The 19030-nt window shown below is 51.5% G+C and overlaps 1 protein-coding gene across 2 annotated transcripts in view; it reads left to right on the top strand.

The window, feature by feature from the left end:
- Nucleotides 1-15630, top strand: part of crim1 (cysteine rich transmembrane BMP regulator 1 (chordin-like)) — a 46570-nt gene extending 30940 nt beyond the window's left edge. Inside the window, exons 6-17 of one of the 2 annotated variants that reach the window (XM_084679114.1) lie at nt 2650-2832; nt 4132-4329; nt 6280-6405; nt 6563-6719; nt 7610-7731; nt 9156-9368; nt 9550-9765; nt 10240-10461; nt 11377-11565; nt 11883-11996; nt 12118-12308; nt 12632-15630. In XM_084679114.1, coding sequence (XP_084535240.1) covers nt 2650-2832; nt 4132-4329; nt 6280-6405; nt 6563-6719; nt 7610-7731; nt 9156-9368; nt 9550-9765; nt 10240-10461; nt 11377-11565; nt 11883-11996; nt 12118-12308; nt 12632-12814 — 2114 coding nt within the window. In that variant the 3' untranslated portion in view covers nt 12815-15630. The remainder of the gene's footprint in view (nt 1-2649; nt 2833-4131; nt 4330-6279; nt 6406-6562; nt 6720-7609; nt 7732-9155; nt 9369-9549; nt 9766-10239; nt 10462-11376; nt 11566-11882; nt 11997-12117; nt 12309-12631) is intronic. The other variant, XM_084679123.1, reaches the window with a different exon arrangement.
- The last annotated feature ends 3400 nt before the right edge of the window (nt 15631-19030 follow it).

Here is a 19030-nt window from a genome sequence, read left to right as displayed (position 1 = left end):
CCTTCCTCCAGCCTCCTTCCTCCAGCCTCTTCTCTCCAGCCTCCTTCCTCCAGCCTCTTCTCTCCAGCCTATATCCCCTTTCTCCAGCCTCCTTCCTCCAGCCTCTTCTCTCCAGCCTCCTTTCTCCAGCCTCCTTCCTCCAGCCTCTTCTCTCCAGCCTATATCCCCTTTCTCCAGCCTCCTTCCTCCAGCCTCTTCTCTCCAGCCTATATCCCCTTTCTCCAGCCTCGTTCCTCCAGCCTCTTCTCTCCAGCCTATATCCTCTTTTCTCCAGCCTCCTACCTCCAGCCTCTTTTCTCCAGCTTCCTACCTCCAGCCTCTTTTCTCCAGCTTCCTACCTCCAGCCTCTTTTCTCCAGCTTCCTACCTCCAGCCTCTTTTCTCCAGCCTCCTACCTCCAGCCTCTTTTCTCCAGCCTCCTACCTCCAGCCTCTTTTCTCCAGCTTCCTACCTCCAGCCTCCAAGCTGCAGTTGATTCCCTATCCTGGCACTGCCTGCCTCTCATAATAGCTGCCACAGCTGCCTAGAGAGGTGATGATGCTTCTGTTACCATACTTCACTCATTCTCTCACACACGCGCTCGCACACACACACACACACACACACTCCTCTGCAGATGAGCAGCCTGTGTTCTTATGGGATTAAAACTGAGCCTCTTAGAGACTGAGGACTGGGCATCATCCATCACCATGGTGACAGGAGCATCATCTCCTCTCCTCAAGATAGCGCTGTTCCAATACCAGATCCTGAAAGGTGTGTGTGCGGGCATCAACCAAGAGTATTCTAACACTCCAGTATAATGACTAAAACCAGAATATTAGACAGTATAGACTTCTCCACTGTGTTGGGGTGGTGTTTAGCAGTGCTGTGCTGGTGTGTAGCTGTGCTGGTGTGTAGCTGGGCTGGTGTGTGCTGGTGTGTAGCTGGGCTGGTGTGTAGCTGGGCTGGTGTGTAGCTGTGCTGGTGTGTAGCTGTGCTGTGCTGGTGTGTAGCAGTGCTGGGCTGGTGTATAGCTGTGCTGTGCTGGTTTGTAGCTGTGCTGGTGTGTAGCTGTGCTGGTGTGTAGCTGTGCTGGGCTGGTGTGTAGCTGTGCTGGGCTGGTGTGTAGCTGTGCTGGTGTGTAGCTGTGCTGGTTTGTAGCTGTGCTGGGCTGGTGTGTAGCTGTGCTGGGCTGGTGTGTAGCTGTGCTGGTGTGTAGCTGTGCTGGGCTGGTGTGTAGCTGTACTGGGCTGGTGTGTAGCTGTGCTGGTGTGTAGCTGTGCTGGGCTGGTGTGTAGCTGTGCTGGTGTGTAGCTGTGCTGGTGTGTAGCAGTGCTGTGCTGGTGTGTAGCTGTGCTGGTGTGTAGCAGTGCTGTGCTGGTGTGTAGCAGTGCTGGGCTGGTGTGTAGCTGTGCTGGTGTGTAGCTGTGCTGGGCTGGTGTGTAGCTGTGCTGGTGTGTAGCTGTGCTGGGCTGGTGTGTAGCTGTGCTGGTGTGTAGCTGTGCTGGTGTGTAGCTGTGCTGGGCTGGTGTGTAGCTGTGCTGGTGTGTAGCTGTGCTGGGCTGGTGTGTAGCTGTGCTGGTGTGTAGCTGTGCTGGGCTGGTGTGTAGCTGTGCTGGTGTGTAGCTGTGCTGGGCTGGTGTGTAGCTGTGCTGGTGTGTAGCTGTGCTGGTGTGTAGCTGTGCTGGGCTGGTGTGTAGCTGTGCTGGTGTGTAGCTGGGCTGGTGTGTAGCTGTGAGACGGAGGGCTGCCGTCTGCTTGGTTAGTTTCTTTATCACACAGGAGGGAATAGAGACACATCACAGATGTAACCGGTTAACATTTCTGCCAGAGAGGCGACAGGATCAACCAGCTGGGAGACCAGCTCTTTATGCTGCCTTATGTTCTCACTTGCAGTGTCATACACACACTTGTAAACCCACCCTGGCACCATCCTTGGAGCCCTGGCCACACACTGCTCCTTCCAGCCTTCCAGCGACTTCTGTCATGTCAGAGTGGGCAGGGCAGTGACACAACAATTATCAGATGTCAGAGTGACTGAGCGGTAGGCGGGAAGTGTGAATGACAAGATGTTTGGGTTTTTTGACACCGTTCGCCCTCACTGTCTTTATAAGGGTGTGTGTGTTGCACTCACACTCACACCAGTGGCCATCATATCAAGGCACTGGGCTAAAAGGTGAATTTTGCACCTTGTGTTGCCATGGAGACGAGGACAGACAGAAACGTTGTATGAGAGAGTACTGAGACCCTCGCCTCTTTTACTCTCCCCTCTCCTCCTCCTTTTCCTTGTTCTCTTTACTTATCTCCTAGTATCACCTTACTCATACTCCAATCCTTTCCAGTCTTCCCTCCTCTCCTCTCTTTTCCTCTCCTTCCTCACCTCTCCTCTCCTCTCCCCTCCCCACCTCTCCCCTCCCTCACCTCTTCCCTCCCCACCTCTCCTCTCCCCTCTTCTACACTCCCCTCCCTCACCTCTCTCCTCCTCTCCCCTCCCCACCTCTCCCCTCCTCACCTCTCCCCTCCTCACCTCTCTCCTCCTCTCCCCTCCCCACCTCTCCCCTCTTCACCTCCCCACCTCTCCCCTCCTCACCTCCTCTCTCCTCCTCTCCCCTCCTCCTCTCCCCTCCTCACCTTTCTCCTCATCTAACTCCTCTCCTCCCCCCGCCCGCAGACACCAAGCCTGCGTGCTCCTTCAACGGCGTGGAGTACCATGACGGTGCCATGTTCAGGATGGACGCCTGCCGCTTCTGTCGCTGTCAGGGCGGGGTGTCAGGCTGCTTTGCCGCGCAGTGTGGCGTCTTGCACTGCCAGCGCTACTACATACCTGAGGGGGAGTGCTGTCCTGTGTGTGAGGGTGAGGAGGCAACACACACACACACACACACTTGCTTTACTCTTGCTACGTCCTAAAGCAGAATCGAATCAAAATGTATTTGTATGGCCCTTTTTACACGCAAGTATGTCACAGAGGGCTTCACATACGCCCATAGAACTGCCCCTCAGCCAACCTAAACCCTCAAGGAAGACAGGGAAAAACTCCCAGGAAAACTCACGAGAGGAGAAAAAATGGAACCCTTGGGAGGAGCAATTCAGTGAGGGATCCCCTCCTCCAGAGACGGTTGGTGAGAGAGAGATGCAGAACACAGGCTAAACATAGTCATAGAGCAGGGAATTATCAATGGGTGTTGAAACACCAAAATCCAGTGTTCAACTTGGGTCAGTTGGTAGTTGTCAGTATAAACAGTGTTAGCCACAGGGCTGGAGACTGTGATCAGCGCAGCATCACAGTCAGAAGGGCCCTGTCCTGTGTGCATGGGTCAGTAGATGGCATAAACACACACACACACACATACACAGGGCTGACTAGTGCCTCTCTGTAACCATTAGAGAATGGCTATCAGTCAAACTGACACACTAACCACCGCCTCTCTACCCTGTTACCAGGCGTGTGTGTGTGTGTGCGTGTGTGTGTGTGTGTGAGGTGTCTCAAGGTCAGTGGGGAGCTTAGAGAGATGCCAGTCTGCTCCAGTGAGCTGTTGGCATCATCTGATAGAGATGAGTGTGTGAAGGGGGCGTGTCCGCCAGAGCGACCTATCAATAACCTGCCCCTGACACACACACACACCAGAGAGAGAGAGTGATGAAGTGTGACCAACACACATCAGCGCATGACTAACAATTCTGGGCGACACGCAATCATGAGCTGCATGATGGGATTGATGATCTCATCTGTCTCCCCCTCCCTCTCCCTCCCTCGCCTCTTCTGTCACCCCCCCCCCTTTCTCCCCTCACCCTCCTCACCTCACCACCCCCTTCTTCGCCTCACCTCACCCTCCTCCCCTCACTACCCTGTCACACTCCCGTCCCCCCTACCTGCCCCTCCTCCCCTCACCCTCCTTCCTCCCCCCGTTAAACTCTCTTTTCCTCTCATCCTCTCACCTCACTGCTGGAGCTTATGTGTGTACCACCTCTATCTGTGGTACACACACACACACACTCTCCCCTCTCTTATTTACATTTACATTCATGCATTTAGCAGACGCTTTAATCCAAAGCGACTTCCAAAAGAAAGCTTTACAAAAGTGCATCGCGTCTTATTTAGTCATTTTTATCTCTTCCGTCTCCCCCTTTCTGTCCCTCCTCCTCCCTCCAGACCCCGTCTACCCCGTGCTGAACTTCGCTGGTTGCTACGTGAACGGGGAGATCCTGGCGCATGGCGACCATTGGCGTGAGGACGACTGCACGTTCTGCCAGTGCGTGAGCGGCGAGGCCCGCTGTGTGGCGGCCGCCTGCGGACACAGCTGCCTCAACCCTGTCACCGTGCCTGGGGAGTGCTGCCCCGTGTGTGAGGGTGAGGAAGCACACACACACACACAGTATCTATCTTCCTCACACACACACAGTATCTATCTTCCTCACGCACACACACACAGTATCTATCTTCCTCATACACAAACAATTTGATCTGTCGCTGTCTCTCACTTTCTCTCATTCACACGTGCGCACACACACACACACACACACACATCTTGTCACCCTGTCAGACTCTGTTAGTGTCAGCTGCTCCACCTCTATCTACATCTAATACTCTCTTTCCCTACCCTCCACTCACTCACTTCTTTATCTTGCTCTCTCCCCTTACATCTCTTTCCCTTTGTTTCCCTCTCTTTTTCTCTCTGTCTCTCTCTCTCTTACTTTTTCTCTCTCTCTTTTGCTGTTTTCCCTCCTGTTGTTTGCATTGGATGTTTATCTTTAGATGTGTCTGGGGTCTGTGTGTGTGGGTGTTTATGTTGGCGTGTGTGTGTGTGTACTCTTGTACACACATGTTGCTGTTTGGGACTCAGCGGAGCCTTAGTTAGTCTGGCTTGGGAGAGCTGGGACAAAGCTGTGTATGTGTGTGTGCGGGTGTGTGTGTGTGTGTGTGTGTGTGTGTGCGGGTGTGTGTGTGTGTGTGTGTGTGTGTGTGTGTGTGTGTGCGGGTGTGTGTGTGTGTGTGTGTGCGGGTGTGTGTGTGTAAATGCAAATGCTTGCCTAATCCCCTTTAGTTAACAAAGCTAACAAGCTATATCTAGTTTTTCAAGTTCAGCCTCAGGTGGCAAGTAATAATCTTGATTCATTACAGCTCGACATCCTGAATGACAGCTTGAAAGCTCACTCACACGCACATAAACACATAGAGACATACACGCATGCCTACACTCAGTCATAAACATGGGCAAGAGCTCTAAAGCTCTATTTAGCCGATAGAGAATCCAGTGGCAAGGAGGGGAGAGTGTTCAGAGCATGGTGGCGTTTATCTGATGCTGCTTAATTAAATCCCCCTCAGAGAGTAATTGGTGCAAGGCTTCATTCACACCCATCATGTGGAAGTACAAAGTCACCCCAACACTTTGCCTTCTGTCTCGAAAAGCCGCCTGTTTTCGTTTGTGTTGCTTGTTTATTTGTCTTTCTAAAGAGATTCAGTGTTGTCAGTGTTGTTTTTCCCCAGCAGTCTGTTGACGTTGTGCTTGGTTGCCTCTCTGATATTCTCCTGAGGGAGAGGAAAGGAGAGGTACTTATTCACTGACATGTCTTGGTGTCTCCTCTGACCTTGTCTCCTCCTCTCCTGTTCCCTTCTTGTCTTTTCTCCGCGCCCCTTTCTTCCCATCGCCTCTCCTCCCCTCTCCCCTCCCCTCTCCCTCTCCCCTCTCCCCTCTCCCCTCTCCCCTCTCCCCTCTCCCTCTCCCCTCTCCCCTCTCCCCTCTCCCCTCTCCCCTCTCCCATCTCCCCTCCCCTTTCCTCCCCTTTCCTCCCCTCTCCTCTCCCCTCTCCTCCCCTCCCCTCCCCACCCCTCTCCTCCCCTCTCCTCTCCTCTCTTATTCAAGTGCTTGTAGCCGCGTTGACACTCACCAGGAAGTTAGCTGTCACAGTTGTCATAACAGTGGAACATTGGTGTCCATGGATACAGATATGACCATCTGGATGTCAGACACACTATAATCTAGTAATTGATTCCCCCCACGTACATACACACACACACACACACACACACATACACACAGCCTGTAACCCTGACATGCACTGGAGAGGAGACAGAAGGGTAGACTGCTGTAGGTTAGTAATGTTCAACTGTTAACAGTAAAACCGTGTGTGTGTGGTTGTGTATTTGACTCCTATGACTCACATTGTAGTAACCTTTATTGTGGATCTGACAGGTCTTATTCACCTCACATTCTCTCTCTCTTTCTCTCTATGTCTCTCGCTCTCTTTCTCTCTCTCTCTGCTCTCTGGCTCATGCTGTGTTTGTGTGTGTGTGTTTCAGAGCCCAGCTACATCACCATGGCTCCCCCTGGCTGCCAGCTGGAGAACTGCAGTCTGGCAGATAGAGATTGTCTCTACGGCTTCAAGCTGGATATCGCCGGCTGCCGGACCTGCCAGTGTCGCACACGTATGTTCTGTATACACTCATACCCACATAACACACACATAAAACACACATACATAACACACACATACAAATGCTTCATATGTTGGATTTTAAGTTTGATTACATGCAGTCATTGTCATTGAGTTTGTGTGTGTTTGCGTGTGTGTGTGTGGTTCAGGAGAGGAGCTGTGCAGTGGACTGATCTCAGGCTGCAGTCTGAAATGTCCCTACGGTCTTCAGACCGACGCCCACGGCTGTGACGTCTGCCAGTGTCGGCCACGCCCCAAACGCTGCAAGGCCCTGGTCTGTGACAAGGCCTGCCCCTTTGGATACATGTGAGGCACACACTCACTCACACACACACACACACACACACGTAAACATACACACGCAAACCCACACAAACAAACCCTGATACACACATACACACGCACACATCCTTAAACGCACACACAGACACGTAAACACACAGAGACACCCGGCAGCTGCATTGGCTGTGAGCAGTGACCCTTCCCTTGAAGGCTTAACACTTGTGTTCCCAATCACAGCGTGTCACCTTCCCACCCTCGCGTTCACGTGAACTGGAACCAGAGAGGGGCACGGAGAGGCGTCAGGGTTCGCATCACAGATTCTAATTTTAGATATCTATTTCTACCTGTCTAATACATGGCCTTGCTCAGCTCGACTCAACCTGGTCCAGGCTGAATTATTCATTGTCTCTCCGTGTGAACAGACTCTATTGATATTCCCCTCTGCTAGAGGCTCCCTGATTGGTCCTTATCAGTAGGCACTATGATAGGTCCTTATCAGCCCACCAAATATGGACGACACCTGGCGGCTATTATTCACCTGATAAGAGCAGGCGGGGGTGGAGGGATGGTGGGGGAAGTGTGGGGGGGAGGGATGGTGGGAGGAGGAGGGCTGGCAGGAGGAGGGGGGGTAGAGGAAGGGGGGATGGAGGTGAAGGAGGATAAGGAAGGAAAGAAAGGAAGGGCTGTGGTGTGAGAACTGGGAGGAAATGACATGTGCAGTTTGATGGTGAACATGGCACAGGTGTGCAGCCTGTGATTGGTCCTCCTGGGTCAGAGTAGAGCTTGTGATTGGTCCCTCGAGGTCAGTCACGTTTAAAATGCCATCTGTGCTCCTCGAGTGGAGGGATCCAATCTCTCTTCTCCGTCACTAACCGTCCCTCACTCTCTCCCTCTGTCCCCTCCTCCCCCCTCAGTAAGAACAAGCACAGTTGTGACACTTGCCGCTGTAAGAAGTGTCCAGAGCTACCATGTGATCTGTCCTGTCCAATGGGATTCCAGCAGGATGATCTGGGCTGCCTCAAGTGCCAGTGTATAGGTGAGCACCTTCCAGTTCCTCTATTCAACTTGCTGCTGCGTGGTGTACATTTCTGTGTGTCTGTGTGTGTGTGTGTGTGTGTGTGTGTGTGTGTGTGTGTCTGTGTGCGGGTGTGGCTGGCTGGCTGGAGCATGTGACCCTCTCGGTCTCTCTCACAGTGATGACTCACCATATCCTGTGTGTGTGTGTGTGTGTGTGTGTGTGTGTGTGTGTGCGTGTGTGTGTGTGTGTAAATAAAGCAACAGATGTGAAATATTCATGACTGTAACACAGAGCCTTCTCCTCATAATGAGAAAACTTTTTAATCTGTCAGTCCTGGTGTTTTGGGATTGGATAGCTTCCTTTTACTGTCACACACACACATGCATGCACACATATACTCACACCTGCACACAGCAGAGGTATCAATAATAGAGGAGCCTCACCCACACACACATATACACACACCTATGTCTCCCCAATGGCTGGCTAGATTTAATCAAGGAGTTTTTTCTCTGGCTGTTATTGATCTGGTCTGGCTGCATTTGCCAGACAGAGGGAGAGAGACTAAGAGAGAAGGAGGGAGAGAGACTAAGAGAGGAGGAGGGAGAAAGAATAAGAGAGAAGGAGGGAGAGAGACTAAGAGAGAAGGAGGGAGAGAGACTAAGAGAGGAGGAGGGAGAGAGACTAAGAGAGAAGGAGGGAGAGAGACTAAGAGAGGAGGAGGGAGAGAGACTAAGAGAGGAGGAGGGAGAAAGAATAAGAGAGAAGGAGGGAGAGAGACTAAGAGAGAAGGAGGGAGAGAGAGAGCAGGCTACTCAGCTAAGGGAGTACACACTATCATTGCAGTCAATATAGACACTGGTGTATATTACTTAATCTAATATGTATGTCATGGCCTTCATCCTTTATCTGTCCCCCCTTCTCCCCCTCCTCCCCCTCTTCCCCGCCTCCTCCCCTCTCCTCTCCCCCTCCTTTCCTTCTCCTCTCCTCCTCCTCCCCTCTCCTCTCCCCCTCCTTTCCTTCTCCTCTCCTCCTCCTCTCCCTCTCCTCTCCCCCTCCTCTCCCTCTCCTCTCCCCCTCCTCCCCTCTCCCCCTCCTCCCCTCTCCCCCTACCCCTCCTCGACCCCCTCTTCCCCCTCACCCCCCTCTTCTCTCCCCTCTCCTCTCCCCCTCCTCCCCCCTCCTCCCTTCTCCTCTCCCCTTCCTCTGCCCTCTCCCCCTCTTCCCCCCCTCCTCTCCTCTCCCCTCCTCTCCCCCTCCTCCCTCCTCCTCCTCTCTCCTCTCCCCTCTCCTCTCTCCTCTCCCTTCTCCCCCTCCCCCTCCCCCTCCCCCTCTCCCCCTCCTCCCCCCCTCCTCCCCCCTCCTCCCCTCTCCTCTCCCCCTCTCCCTCCTCCTCCCCCCTCCTCCTCTCCCCCTCTCCCCCTTCCCCTCCTCCTCTACAGACCAGACATCCTCATCTGTTGCTCCGTCTGTAAAGAAGGGGGCTTGTTTGTCCATGGACGGCCGTCGGCATGACAATGGCGAGAGTTGGCACGACGGTTGCCGCGACTGCTTCTGCCACAGCGGCAGGGAGATGTGCGCTCTGATCTCCTGCCCCGTGCCCGCCTGCGACAGCCCCGCCATCCGCCCCGGGCACTGCTGCCCCACCTGCCCAGGTGATACAAAACAAACTTCTCCTTCACACTAACGTACGATACCGTGTCCACTGCCTGTGACACAAAACCAAATCACTCCTAATCCCAATAAAATTCTTAACCCACTTCCCTCACTCTGCCCATATCCATCTCCGCTCCCCTTCCCTCTCCTTCCATACCCCCCCCCCCACCCCTCCCCCAGATGAGTCGAGCGTGCCCCCCCCTGCTCTGGGGGAGTCATCGGTGTGTCTGGCCCCGGGAGGGGAGTTCTTCACCGAGGGGGAGACGTGGAACATTGACGCCTGCACCCAGTGCACCTGCCACAGTGGGCGTGTCCTCTGTGAGACTGAAGTCTGCCCGCCCCTGCTCTGCCAGAGCCCAATCAGAACGCAGGACTCCTGCTGCCCACACTGTCCAGGTATTACCTCATCGCACTTCCTACTGAGAGCTGAGGCTGGGTGATGATGTCACAGCTCTGGGGAGGGACAGTCCTACAGGAGGATGATGTCACAGCTCTGGGTGGGATAGTCCTACAGGAGGATGATGTCACAGCTCTGGGTGGGATAGTCCTACAGGAGGATGATGTCACAGCTCTGGGTGGGATAGTCCTACAGGAGGATGATGTCACAGCTCTGGGTGGGATAATCCTACAGGAGGATGATGTCACAGCTCTGGGTGGGATAATCCTACAGGAGGATGAGGTTCATTATGTATAAGAGAGAGCTGATGGACAGCATGAATACTGCATGGGAAGCAGAGTCAGGACTATCCAGACGTGAAACACAGACACACACACACACACACACACAGCAAGATGTTGTTTGTGTGCATGCACATCTGCGTAGATTAAGATCAGATGGCCCTAACTGTGTGTGTGTGTGTGTGTGTCCAGACGAGCCGTCCACCCCCCCGGCCCCCGGTAACGGGAGTGTGAGCAGCTACTGCCGCAGTGAGGAGGGAGACATCTTCCTGGCCGCAGAATCCTGGAAGCCCAACACCTGCTCTAGCTGTGTGTGTGTAGACGGCAGCATCAGCTGCTTCTCTGAGTCCTGCCCGCCTGTGGGCTGTGCCCGCCCAGTCCTCAGGAAGGGACAGTGCTGTCCATACTGCCTAGGTAGGACACACACACACTCAGACAGTCTATACGGACTCGGCATGACACACATGCACTGTTTGTGCCTTGAAGTGAAGAACACCACCCACCCACCCACACACACACACACACACACACTTTCTGTGTACATCATTTCTGTGCTCAATCCCAGTGATGACATCAGTCATGCAGAGGGGAGAACAGCAAGCAGGGACAGGAAGCAGGAGGTTGCTGTGAAAAGTTAATGTGCAGAAGCTTCCAGGGGATCTCATTTCTCTGTATGAGAGAGAGAGAGAGAGAGAGAGAGAGAGAGACAGAGAGACAGAGAGAGACATAGAGAAAGACAGAGAGAGAGAGAGAGAGAGAGACACAGAGAGAGAGACAGAGAGAGAGAGAGGGGGGGAGAGAGAGAGAGAGGGGGGGGGGAGAGGGGGGAGAGAAGAGAGAGAGAAGACAAAGGGAGAGAGAGGGGATGGTGGAGATGGATGTATGGAGGGAACTAGACTGTTTAAATAGATCCAGCTGTTTAGGGAGTGTTTGCAGAGTGGCAGATTCATACATGGAACGGATTCAGCAACAGTGTTGCAGCGTTGTGTGTAGAGCTGTTCCGTTTTCTGGATTGGCTGAGAGAAAGTGAGGCCATGGCCCTCTGCCTATCATAACCACAGCACGATAAGGAGCGTATTAATCACAAACACGCGTTACACTGTAGAGATCATGATCACTGAGGTGGGATTGTAAACACCTCTGTGTGCGTGCGTGTACGTGTGCGTGCCCGTATTGGTTTCCAGCCAGCCCTGTGATCCGCCGCGGTGATCGCTAACACTCTCTGCACGCCAGGTGTTAACCCGGCACGGTGTGTGTGTGTGTGTCGGCGGCGTGTGTGTCGACGCGCGTGTGTGTGTGTGTTAACGGCGTCCACGGTGTGTGTTCCAGACGCCACACCGCGGGCCGTGTGCCACTTCAACGGGCAGACGTACTCGGACGAGGAGCGCTGGGACATCGACAGCTGCACACACTGCTACTGCCTGCAGGGCCAGACGCTGTGCTCCACCGTCAGCTGCCCCGCCCTGCCCTGCCACCAGCCCATCATGGTGGACGGCAGCTGCTGCCCCATGTGCTCCGGTGGGTGTGGGAGGGACCATCCCAACGCATGGACAGTGGGGCTTTGTTTAACTAGCCCTGTGGGGACCTGAAACCCCCACAAGGATTAAGAATAAATGGACCTTGGATATTGTAACTTTAGTTTCTATGTTTGTTTGTTTTTTTTTGGGGGGGGGGTTTGGATTTGAATTAGTGTCAAGGCTAAAATGATATGAAGGGTTGGGGTTAGGGGTTAGGGGGACCTGGATTTTTTATGGAACTGAATTCCGAGTCCCTACAAGGATAGATGTACACTACATGTGTGTGTGTGTGTAACACGTGTGACCTGTGTGTTGTAGAGATGTACGCCCCCACCAACGTCCCCATCGAGAAGACGGATCAGCGAGACAGGAAGCAGTCGCCTCCCGCCTGGCCCACTCACGGACAGAATGACATCATGCCCCAGTTCAGAGGTGAGAGGTCGTAGGTCACGGGGCTTGTGTAAATGCAGTTGACAACAACAGACAAATGGGTGTTTTTTTAATGCTCTCCTGTGCATCTCTGCGTGTGTCTGTGTGTGTGTGTTGGTTTCAGGTGATTTCGGCAGCCTCCAGATGCCCTTCCTGGATGGCAAGAGCCCTGTGCCCAGGGAAGAGGGCACCTTGCAGGGCGTGGCGTGGGTGGCCCTGCCCCTGGTGCTGATGCTGGGCCTCATCTCTGCCCTACTATACGCCAACCAGAGGAAGCACTGGATCCCCCTGCTGTGCTACCGCACCCCCACCAAGGTAGGGTTGGGATGCCCATACCAGAGCATGCTCTAGACCTCCTAGTAGTGCTACTATGTGGCACATATTTACATTTACATGTAGTCATTTAGCAGACGCTCTTATCCAGACTGATTTCCAGTAAGTACAGGGACATTCCCCCCGAGGCAAGTAGGGTGAAGTGCCTTGCCCTAGGACACAATGTCATTTGGCACGACCGGGAATTGAACTGGCAACCTTCTGATTAATAGCCTGATTCCCTCACCACTCAGCCATCTGAACCCGTTTACAGTTTTTTCTTTATTTGATGTCACTCAAACCTGAACGTGTGTGTGTGTTTTCAGCCCACCTGTCTGAACAACCAGCTGGTGTATGTGGACTGTGAGAAGGGCACCAAGGTGCAGGTGGAGAGCTCCCAGCGGATGCTACGCATCGCAGACCCAGACTCCCGCTACAGTGGATACTACAGCATGCAGAAACAGAACAACCTCAACCTGCAGCAAGACAACTTCTACCAGACACCCTGACAGACTGGCGAGCACACACACACACACATACACTCACACCACGGATAGACACACATACACACACTCTTACACCCTGACATGTACTTGACAGACACACACACACACACAACTGAACAGACACACACACAACTCAACATGCATACGCTGACTGACTGACAGACAGACAGACAGGCAAACAGACAGATACGGCAGATTGACAGACAGACTGAGCCGACAGACAGTTTAAGATACCCCTGACAGCATACAACAGTTGCATCGCTATGTAAAACAGATCACCACCACAACAACAGAAGCAAGGTCACCATGGGAACAGGACACCAAGCAAGGTCACTACAGACATCCATAATCAATGTCGCCATGACAACAAGAAGGTCAACAGAAAGACAAACAATCACAACTAATTAGAACATCAACAGATTAACGACAATCCCCTGAAGATGGAATCAAACCAAACACAGGACAATGATGACGATAATGATGACGATAATGATAATAATGATAATGATGATTTAAAACAAACTTAGCTAGCAAAATGGGAGGAACTGAATCTAGACTTTTCCTAGATGATTCTTTCTTTATTGCGAGTGTGTGTTATCAGTTTGGTGTGTATGGATCGGCGTTTGTGTGTGCGTGTGTGTGTGTGTTTAGCATTAGATGTACATCTTTGGGATCTGGGTCTTCTATGGTATTTTCCTGCATTCCTGCTTCGAGGAAGAACAAAGCTAAGCTTCTCTCCCTGCCTCGTTGACCTTTACCCCCTCAACTGTACCAAAGCTCCTGTCACAAACACACACACACACCTGGACTCTACACACACCTGGACCCTACACACACCTGGACCCTACACACACTTGGACGGCGCACACATCTGACGTGTGTGTGTGTGTGACTTTGACGCATGTGTTGGAGGGCAGGAGGATTGAGGCCGTGCTGTGCCGAGGACGCACCTAAAGCACAACAAGACTGAGGACAGAGGGCGGGAGGAGAGAGGGAGAGAGCGGCTGTTGTTTTTTCTTGGTTATGTAGCGCCCCCTTCTGGTAGAGGGGGAGAGGAGGGAGCAGGGTCACTGTTTCACGCAGTGGTTCATCCCTCTATTCCTCACTCCTCTATTTTCTGCCCACGTGTATAGCTATTACTGGCTCCTGCACCTATCCCAGGTGTGAAGTCTGTGTCGGTGTAAAGGGCAGGGGTCAGGGGTCATTGCTGGTAGACAGAGATATTTGGGTCAGTGTGCTCGTAAAAAGTTCCCTTATCTCTTCAACCCAGATACCCCTCCACCTGTCTCCGGATGATGACACGGCCTTCTCCTATTGGAGGCTCTTTAATCACATGACCTCCTCACCCCCCTCCAGATCAGCAGATAGAAGCTGATTGGTTGGGAGCTAGGAACACATTGTGTATATATTAATGCTACGACGAAAAAGAAAGGAGTTTGGGGTTTTGTGTGACTAGATGGAGGTGTGTCTGTCTGGATGTTTGTATATGTGTCTGCATGCATGTATGTACATGTGTCAGCACACATGCATGCACACATGGGGTTTTTTCTCTTGTAAATTTCTCTTGTTGGTTTTCTTATTGAATGTATTTATGATGGAGAAGACCGGACCTGCGAGGTGGGAGCAGAACAGGATGAGAACAAGCGCCCGGGCGGTTGCGCTTGTTTGATAGAAGTCAGGGGAGGTGTGGAACGAAAGAACACATCTGAACAGCTCACTCTTTTCTCAATCTGTCCTACCATTCTACCATGTGTCGGTTCTGAGTTTTCGTTTGGACTTCGAACATCTCTTCCTTCCTCTTTCTCGCTCTCCACAACGTTCTCTCTCCCTTTCTCTCTCTCTCTCCCTCCCTCTCTCCCTCCCTCTCTCTCTCCCTCCCTCTCCCTCTCTCCCTTTCTCTCTCTCCCTCCCTCTCTCCCTCCCCCTCTCTCTCTCTCCCTCCCTCTCTCTCTCTCTCTCTCTCTCTCTCTCTCGCTCTTCTTTTCACGTTTTATCCCCGAAACTCTATTGTCAACATTCTCAGTCCCTCACCCTCTTTCTCTCTCTATTCCTCTCTCACCCAAAAAAGCATACTTCCTTCTATTTTATCTCTCTCCCCAGCACCTTGTCTCATCACCTCCTGAACTACTGTACAGATAGACACAGAAACTGGGGAGGGGGTGTCCAGGGTGGGTAACTTTCTCTGTCTAATCTAAAGACTTGATGTTGAATCCTTTTCCATCAATCCAAGTATTGTTGTAAATACTTGAGTGTTGCCAAAACAAACAAACAAAAAAACTACAAAAAAACTACAAAAAAAAGTTAGTTGGAAAAGAAAAAAAAATTCTGAACTTAATTTATTGTGTTGATGACCGAAATAATTTATTGATGATCAGATAATTGAACGCGGAGGTGTGGGGGAGTGAAGGACGGCTCGGCCAAGGATGACAGGAGGAAGGGGGACTTCCTCCACATCCTCTGCCAGGTAGATGTGGTCGACCAATCACCAAGCCCCTTCACCAGACAGACCTCCTCTGCTCCAATCAGAGCAACCAGTTGAGAGACCAAGGGTCATGTGATCTCTCTTTCTCTTTCTCTCTTTCTTCCTTCAGCACCTTGTCTCTTTCTTCACACAACACCTATCTGTACATTACTGTTGTTCAGTGCTTATGTAAAAAGATAAAATATGTTCTTGATGATAATGATATTGCAAAACAAGATTTATAAAGAGGATAAATGAAGATTGGACTCTGAATTTCCCGTAGCACAGAAGATTTTTTTGCAAGTTCTTGTATTATTTTATTTTTTTCTTTGCAGCACAATAAATGATTTGAAAACTGCTGGCCCTTGCTGTTCTGTCATCGAGGGCATGTCAAGGAGTTCATGTGTCTTGGATAGGTGAAGGACGGTGCTTTTCTTCACAGTTGACACCAAGGAAGGGCAGGAAGGAATGTTCCTTCATAACTCTAGCTCTTTGCTCACTGCACGTATGGCCAGAGGGTGGCGATAGAGATCTACCGGTCTGTTTATGGGACTGTTAAGGCAACACACATGGGTTTAAAGACTTACATAATGTTGACTTCTTTAGAACACAGTAATATTTCAATATTTTTATAATCCCGTTACACAAACCTACCAGCTACAATTCCCCCAGAAAATGTATTCAATATAGCTTCCGCCGAGTGATTAACTGTGCTTGCATGTGTGTGTGTGTGAGAGAGAGAGAGAGAGAGAGAGAGAGAGAGAGAGAGAATGAGGTGAGAGGGGAGTGTCTACCTTTCATTTCCATAATTGAGCAGCAATGCTGAGTCCATCTGATAATCCTCTTACTGCCTGCTTTGTTGCTGTCTGTCTGCCCACGTTTTACAAGCTGCCTCTCACGGCCCTCTCTTTGACTGCCTGCTTCTGTTCTCTAGCTGCCTGTATTAGTGGCTGCCTGTTACCACCGGCCTCATATCATCTGACGCTTTTCTCTTGCTCTTTATGCCCACCTGCACAGCTCATTTCAACGATTTAATTTAACATCAAGAGTCTGTTTTTACTTGTTGAGTGTTTATTTGGGTCCTGGTCTTAAGGGAACACTTGTATTTTTTAAAGATTTTCTACCTCTTTTTTTCTGCTTTTTTTTCTACTTCCTTTGTTTATTTTCCACTGCCTGCTTTCAAACTGCCTCTTACGGGCTGCTTCTTATTACTTACTTGCCTTCTCTGTTATAGCTGCCAAGCAGGTGAAAGGGACTGACCACACATTTTCATCTGGGCAACATACACACACACACACACAGCGTATTACAATGTATTTCCTGCTGAGCTCTCAGCTGATGGTCTAGTCTGGTGCCTCTCGCTCCAAATCCTCGTCAGCTGACCCTGCATGCTGGGACTCATGCACGCATTGACTCACACACACACACAATATCTCATACTTACTTTCACACAGACTGTGCCTCTCTGTGTTTCACACATGTATAGAGAATGTCAGCAATTCAAGATCTCCAACTGCAGGTCAGTGGACCCTGACTCACTCTCGCACACACATACGCACACACAGAGAAATACACAAACACTGACAGAAACACACACCCATGCAGAAGAGGGGGCGGGGAACAGCCTCCTCTACAGAACCAGGAGCTGTGGCTGGTTCTCTCCTGCCCTCCCGCCTCTACAGAACCAGGAGCTGTGGCTGCTGGCCGGATGGCATCACTGCACCGCACGGCTCAGTGTGTCAGGCTGGAGGATGTGGGGCTGTCTGGTATAGCGGGGGGCTAGGTTGGAGGGGGGCTTGGGTGTGTAGGATGTGGGGCTATGTGGTATGAAGTGAGGTTGGGTTGTCTTGGAGCATGGCGGACACTTCACAGAGACCTCCGGAATGTGAAATCCTCATTATCAACACCACTGCACGCTAAGAACATGTGACGACCATGACTACTATGAGATAGGGGGGCATAAATAAGTATGGCTAACTGCATGTAGTTCCTAGAAAGCATGTGTGTGTGTGTGAGAGAGAGAGAGAGAGAGAGAGAGAGAGAGAGAGAGAGAGAGAGAGAGAGAGAGAGAGAGAGAGAGAGAAAGAGAAGGAGAGAGAAAGAAGGAGAGAGAGAGAGAATATGTCCATAATCCACAGAAGAAGACATACCTAACTTGAGTAGACAAAGTTAATGCTCCACCCAGCTCCACCGCCCCATCTAAATTCCCATACGCTGCCCCACCCAGCTATGCTGCCCCGGCAGATGTACCAATGAACCTCTCCACCTGAGGGGATCTGACCTGAGATGAGGTCCTTTTCCCTGACCAATCAGGCGCTTTATCACCTTTATCACAGAGCAGCATGTGATCAGCGTAACACCCTGGGGGTGGGGTTATGAAAGACGGAGAGAGAGAAGGAGCTAGAAAGATGTAAACACAACACTTCCTCCTTTGTGTGAGAGTCCCTCCCTCTGGCAGAACCACTCTCATTCTCCTCTCCTCCTTCACTTTCTGTTACTCTTGTCTTCTACAAGCAGATCTACACAGAAGAAAGAGACTCTGAAGAAAAGCATAAAAGAGATGGAGACTGTCTGGGGTAGTGTGTGTTCGTGAGTGTGTGTGTGTGTGTGTGTGTTTGTGTGGTGGAGAAGGGGATGGGTGTTTATCAGTGTCGTGTTCTAAGGGTTCATCATTTTCCTCCACAGAGAGACCTGTTTGAAACTGACCTCTCTGAGGCAGCAGCTCACACGTGATGAAGCCCCGTCTGGAACGGCCTTAGTCACCACTCTAAGGTCATCCTTGGTCATGGTCATGGTAGGTACTGTGTCTGAGTTCCCACATTGACCTTTGTAGCCTGTGTACTGATTCTCCACAGGGGTAGAGGCAGAGAGAGAGAGAGAGAGAGAGAGAGAGAGAGAGAGAGAGAGAGAGAGATCTTAGAGATCTTAAAAGATGGACTGGGCTGCTCTGCTGCTCCATTACAGCTTTGGAGAGGGAGAAGGGAGAGAGGGGTATCTGTAGGGAGATATAACACCATAGAAAATATCACTACAAAGCCGAGAGGCCGTTGTCACGTGTCCTGGCATCACTCCCGCGGAGAAGTTACTGTTGGGCGCGAGGCTACGATGGAATAAGAGAGCGAGCCAGCGGGATGATGAGCTAATTTTCTTTACTGAAACCGCTTCAGTCCGGGAGGTTTGGGGTCTAGATACAAGAACTGGACCGGAACGAAACCGAACGGTGATGACATTTCTTCCGTGAACAGTGAAATGAATCTGCGCGGAAAGTGGGTGCAATCGAGGACACTTTAGTAGCCCAATACTGCTGTTTTTAGGATGAAAAGGTGGTTTGATAGGTTATAAAACATTGTTGGAATATGCTATCAAACACAGTGCTTCAGTCTTTGCTGAACAGAACGGAGAAATATTATAATTTTATCTGATGAAAAAACGTTCAACAGCATTCTCTTTCCACGGGATACAATTCTCACGAAGCGTTTTAAAAATACAGCATCATAGGAGCGTTTCCCCGGTGGTTACCGAGACCGAGCTCACACGTTCACATGGGCGAGCAGCTCGCTCCGCTGCCTCCGTCTGTATTTGCGCCTCGGCCATTTGAGATGATATCGGCATCGGCACCTCGATCTCTCACGGTGTGAAACTCGGGAGATTCCTGCGGTCCGCACCATCTGCACCGCCAAGGGGGGCGGCAGCTTTAACGCGGAGGGGAGGTTGGTCCACCGCCACCGCAAGCGCACACAAGCATGGAGCCGGACCGG

The sequence above is a fragment of the Hypomesus nipponensis genome, chromosome 3 (genome assembly GCF_054491055.1).
Source record: "Hypomesus nipponensis isolate SF chromosome 3, ASM5449105v1, whole genome shotgun sequence".
NCBI classification, from domain to species: Eukaryota; Metazoa; Chordata; class Actinopteri; order Osmeriformes; family Osmeridae; genus Hypomesus; species Hypomesus nipponensis.
Note: the sequence above shows the minus strand (reverse complement) of the source record. Positions and strands in the feature narration are given on the sequence as shown.